Below are 5429 nucleotides of genomic sequence, written 5' to 3' on the forward strand. Positions count from 1 at the left end.
GAATTACGAGTTATACAATTCCAATTGTACTTGAGCATATGTCTGTTTATATGTATGTTTATAAGATAAATTAGGTGTGTGTAAATATATACGATACGTGCATATGTCAACTTGGAAAAAGATTATATACATTTAGCGTTGAACACACACACAGCATTAGGAAGCAAAGTATTTGCAAGCATTGATTTACGCCAAAGTTAATTATTTAAACTGCAGCAGCCAAAATAATATTAATCTCTGCCACACACACACACATTTATCTCTCGTCCCATCCGTGAAATAAGCCGACAATGTTTATACACTTCAACTAACACAGACATCGTAAACTTTTTCTAACCATACAATCCCAAAAGCCGACCAGACGATCGTGACACGCTCCGACTTAAAGCGACTTGGTTTACGTGACGATACAGGGGCAGCTGCCACAAGGAAGGTGGAGGGGGGTCCCCTAGGCTAAAAGCCGATGCTATGGACGCAACATAAACGCAGGCTGTTATGATTATTGTCGTATTCACAGCAGAGGTCGCAAACGGGTTTTGATTCCCTACCCGTACCCTACCCGAAATGAGTGACAAACGGTTACTCACCAGTGACTCACGGCCTACCCGTACCCGTACCCGGCCGCACCAGGGTCGAAAACGGCTACCCGTACCCGTACCCGGCCGGGTACGGGTAGCCGGGTATCGGGTAGGGTACGGGTATCGGGTACCCGGTTGCGACCTCTAATTCACAGCGGGAGAACAATCTACACTCGAGTGTAACGGAGCCTGCGATCAAATAACCGCCTCCAATCCGTGGGGAGGGCGTTCGTCCAGCAGTGGATTGAACATGTGCCGTGATAATCATTGTTGTTCTGCTGATGGCGATGACTATTATTTATTGTCGGTGAACGTTTCGATGTGACGATGAGTTTGAGCGCCCTCTTGCGTCAAGCAAAAATATTAAGGACACAAATTCATAAAACGCGATAATATCTGGGTAGAGAAAACATGTTTTTTTATTATTAGAATTTGTACAAAAGTGGAATTTGAGGCTTTTTTTTAATAAGATATATAACAAAAGTGCTGTGATAACAATGCGACTGCAGTAGAAGAGCCCCTACACATTTACGAAGAAGACAATACAAACACGATTATCATCATCATCATCTTTACGATCGTGGGCGAATTGAAACTGCGTTTTTCTTTTTAATAATACACGTTAAGTGAATTCTGTTATCATACATCAACATCTTTAAATATATTTATATTCGCATAGATACATATTCGTAAAAAGTACCGCCTTCTCGTGGACCTAAAAACGATTAACCACAGCGAATCGGATTTAAACAAATTGGATCTCTAACTCCTTATACAGCCCCTATCGATAGGCTTTACTAAATAATAATATTCTGAGCCCGGTTTTAAGGGTTGTTGTGTGTGTGTTTTTTTTTTAAAACAGCATATATGTTGTTATCCAGATTAAAAACAATAACAAAAAAAGGAAAATCTTGTGCCAATATTAAGTGGTAAATAATTTGTTGATAAAAAAAACTGAACTGTATTTCTCATCACATCCATAAGGCTCCGGTTCGGGGCACAATGCGCGTGTTAGGAGGTGCAAGCACGTTCATTGAGTGTGGTTATCATGAATGGTTAGTATACAATACTATATATGAAACGGCGACCATATTTTACCGAAATAATGATTCACATTTTGAACAGGAAGTATAGAATAACACGTTTTGAAACGATGGCGTGTCACCAACAAAACACATAGTGGCATTTCTAATTGTTATATATATAAAATAAAAATACATCCTTTCAATAAAGGATATAATGATACGGTAAATATATGTTACGTGGACAAAGGGAGTGAAAAGGTAAAAGCGAAAATGAAACTTACAGTTGGTTATGGAATGACGGCATCGCTTCTTTGTTTGGGACGGGAGGGCGAAAGAAAGAATTAAAGCAACTTTAAGGAGCCCGACAAACATTTCTCTCACTTTCAGAGGTAAGGTTAAACTGGAATGTCATTGTCCGAGCACAACACCTAACTTCTTTTAAAAACAAAAAAACACATCGACCACTTCGAAGTCAGGGATATCACAAAATAATAATAATAATAACGTAACATTCGCTCTTTTTAGGAATATGGTCAGCCCCTATCATCTGTACGCCCGTCACAAAGAGAATCCATCGGTCCAAACGCTTCCCGCAACAGCCCACCACTGTCTTCCAATGTTCTTGACGTTGTCGTTGGTTCATTGTCGTCAAGGCTTAATTTGTCACTCGATAGCCTGTTTGTTTATTTGTTTGTTTTTCCGGAACGCTGCTCGGCAGACAGGCTGGCTGGCTATCTGGTTTGTAGATGTATCGGAGTAAGGCACTACGACTACCACTAGAGTACAAGGTTACAGCGCATCGCATAATAACCCTGCATCACTGTATTGCGTTATTGTCATTATACCCTATATTCATATGAGCATATGAAAACGGGATATTCAATACTGCAGGAGCACGAGGAAACTATAAAGGTGAGATGATGGATGTAGCGAGATTCCAATATAATTCACGGAACAGCGTTCGGGATAGCGTTCCGGCTGAAATGAAGCACTGATTCCTCGTCCTGCGCAATTAGGTCCACACAACTAACTCCACTGTATGTAACCCAAGATATGACCGAGCCCGTTTATGCTATGTTTGCCAATATATGTGTGTATATATATACATACTGAACTACGTATGCGAATCTGCTTGCAGTTGCCGGTAACAAAAAAAAAACGAAAGTTGAGCATTGCGTTTTTGGCGGCACGGAAAGAGTGATTTAGGTGTTGCTGTTTTGGCACGAGTTGAATGCTAAATCACACAAACAGCTGCGTGACTATACCGTGGCACAAAACCACCTCCGCGACTCATCCTCGACCAGGTTCCCCAAACTAACATCCTCCCCACTCCCATCATCCTCTCCTTATCCATCCTTCCCCTACCGTCAACCTTGTAAGACATCTACAGATGAGGACATGACGTATTACTCATCAACAACATCAATTATAATAATAATAATTATAAGGAAACCCCCTTCCCCCCCCCCCCTTCGTACTGTGATCTCGAGATAGTCATATATCGAGACGGCTGTGAAGTCCACCGTGCTGTTTGTCCGGGTCCCAGTAGCTGGAGCAGTGCATCATGCTGGACAGGTGGTCGGTCTGCCGCGAGCAGGCGAACTGCAGACCGTTGGTCGTTCCGCCGGTGCCACCCCCGCCGGGACTCAGCTGCTGGTGTGAGTGCGGATGAGCGCCGTGGCCGTACGAGTTGAGCACCCCGCCCGACAGAGACACGGCCGGCACACGAGGGTAGGGGCTGTAGCTCGCGGCCGCTGCGGCAGCTGCAGCGGCGGCGGCGGCAGCGGCGGCCGCGTGCCCGGAGAGGTGATGACCGCCGGCTCCCGGTACCGACGATCCGCCGCCACCACCTACTACGGGACCACCCGAGGTCACCACACCACCGCCGCCAGCACCGCCACCTCCGATACTGCCTCCTCCTCCGAGACCCGTGCCAATGCCACCACCGCCACTACCACCACCACCTCCTCCTCCACCACCACCTATGCCACTGATCGCTCCGGTTCCCGCCGACGAGTGGTGATGATGGTGGTGTTGCTGCTGCTGCTGTTGCTGCTGCTGCTGTTGCTGCTGCTGTTGCTGCTGCTGCTGGTGATGATGGTGCGCCGTCAGCTGATGGTGCGCGTGATGGTGCGGGTGGTGGTGCGGGTGGTGGTGCGGGTGGTGGTGCGGGTGGTGGTGGGCGCTCAGCTGGTGGTGATTGACGCCCCCGTTCTGGCAGGGAGATGGGTAGCTAGCAGCGGCCGCGGCGGCCGCGGCAGCGGCGGCCATGTGAGCCGGGGTCTGAGACGGCAGTGACCACGCCGAGTTGAAGGTGGGCTGCAGGTACTTGCCCGGCCCGGCCGACAGGTAACCCGCGTAGGGGCCATCGTTGTTGAAGAATTGCCCCGCCGAGTATGGGCTCGGCGGAGGTCGGAAGGGCCTCTTCATGCGCCTCCGCCGACGATAGTTGCCCTTCTCGAACATGTCCTCGCACGCGGGGTCAAGCGTCCAGTAGTTGCCCTTCCTCTCGCCGCCGCCCTCGCGAGGCACCTTCACGAAGCACTCGTTGAGGCTGAGGTTGTGGCGGATGGAGTTCTGCCAGCCCTTCTTGTTCTTCTCGTAGAAGGGGAACTTCGAGATGATGTACTGGTAGATGCCGCTGAGAGTCAGCCGCTTGTCCGAGCTCTCGCGGATCGCCATGGCTATGAGCGCAACGTACGAGTAGGGCGGTTTCTGCGAGGGGTCCGTCTTGCCGCCGTCTGCATCGACACCGCCGCCTCCTCCTCCTCCGCCGCCGCCTGTAACGCAGTTGATCCCCAGGGGCGGCTTGGTGTCAGGGCTCTCCCTGTCGCGCTCCGGGCTCGATGGATCCGAGCCCATGTCCACCAAGCCGTCGACATCTCTGCTCGCGAAGGTAGCCATAGACAGTCGCCGTAAGTCGCACGGCTGCGCAAGGCGACCGTGTCGCTGTCGCTGCTGGGCACGTCTCTGTCCGCGTGAATTCTAGCCGCTTACAAGTGAGCCTTTTTCTTTTCTGTACACGTGAATGTGTAAGGCGTTGCGTCTACTGCGTACGCGTGCGCTTGCGCGGTTGCCGTGATGGGGATGATGGAGGCTTGTATGGAATTCGCGCTATATGTGTGTGTGTGAGAGCATCTACTGCCTGGCTAGAGTGTGCCTCCTCTCTCTGTGTGCGTGTTCACTGCCTGGTTAGAGTGCGCTGTGGCCTCTCTCTCTGTGTGCGTGTTCACTGCAGCAGCGACACGGGGCGTTGCTGGACACCAACCCGCGCGGGAGGAGGGAGGATCGGCGTTTGCGGCCGAGCTCGTTCGGGGCGCGCGAAGTTATCGCAACACCCTCGTAGCCCGCCAGCCAATGGGGCAGTGCTCGTCACGAGTTACGCCGAGGAGTTTGAGTCTGCGGTGGTTGCTGGTGGGTGGAAGGGGGGAGTGGTGGTGGCTTTGATGGGTGGGTGGGTGGATGGTGGGGGTTGTCGTGAAACAAAAAATAGCCAACCACCCAATGGCGAGGCAGGCTGCGGATAAGTCGATTTCTGCGCGTGTCCGTGTGGAGAAAACCTTGGGATCGACGCCGAGAGACGCAGAGACGCAGAGAGCTCGCGTGCAGGCCAACACTCTGCGCATTGTGCCGTGCGCGTGCCTCTCTCTCTCTCTGTGTGAGTGTGTTGTGTGTGTGTGTCGGTGTGTTGGCTGTGTGTGTGTCGGTGTGTTGTGTGTGTGTTGTCTGTGTGTTGTGTGTGTGTGTCGGTGTGTTGTGTGTGTTGTGTGTGTTGTGTGTGTGTGTCGGTGTGTTGTGTGTGTGTGTTGTCTGTGTGTTGTGTGTG

The 5429-nt window shown here is 50.5% G+C and overlaps 1 protein-coding gene across 1 annotated transcript; it reads right to left on the minus strand.

The window, feature by feature from the left end:
- Positions 1-1998: 1998 nt before the first annotated feature.
- On the minus strand, positions 1999-4994 carry LOC144942741 (uncharacterized). Its single transcript, XM_078869616.1, has one exon. It carries the CDS (start codon positions 4505-4507, stop codon positions 3098-3100), a length of 1410 nt encoding a protein of 469 aa, XP_078725742.1. The 5' UTR covers positions 4508-4994; the 3' UTR covers positions 1999-3097.
- Between the last annotated feature and the right edge of the window lie 435 nt (positions 4995-5429).

This window comes from Lampetra fluviatilis, chromosome 28 (genome assembly GCF_964198595.1).
Source record: "Lampetra fluviatilis chromosome 28, kcLamFluv1.1, whole genome shotgun sequence".
Taxonomy (NCBI): domain Eukaryota; kingdom Metazoa; phylum Chordata; class Hyperoartia; order Petromyzontiformes; family Petromyzontidae; genus Lampetra; species Lampetra fluviatilis.

Coding starts and splice junctions, on each gene's coding strand:
- LOC144942741 (XM_078869616.1), bottom strand. CDS start 4,507: ATGGCTACCTTCGCGAGCAGAGATGTCGACGGCTTGGTGGACATGGGC.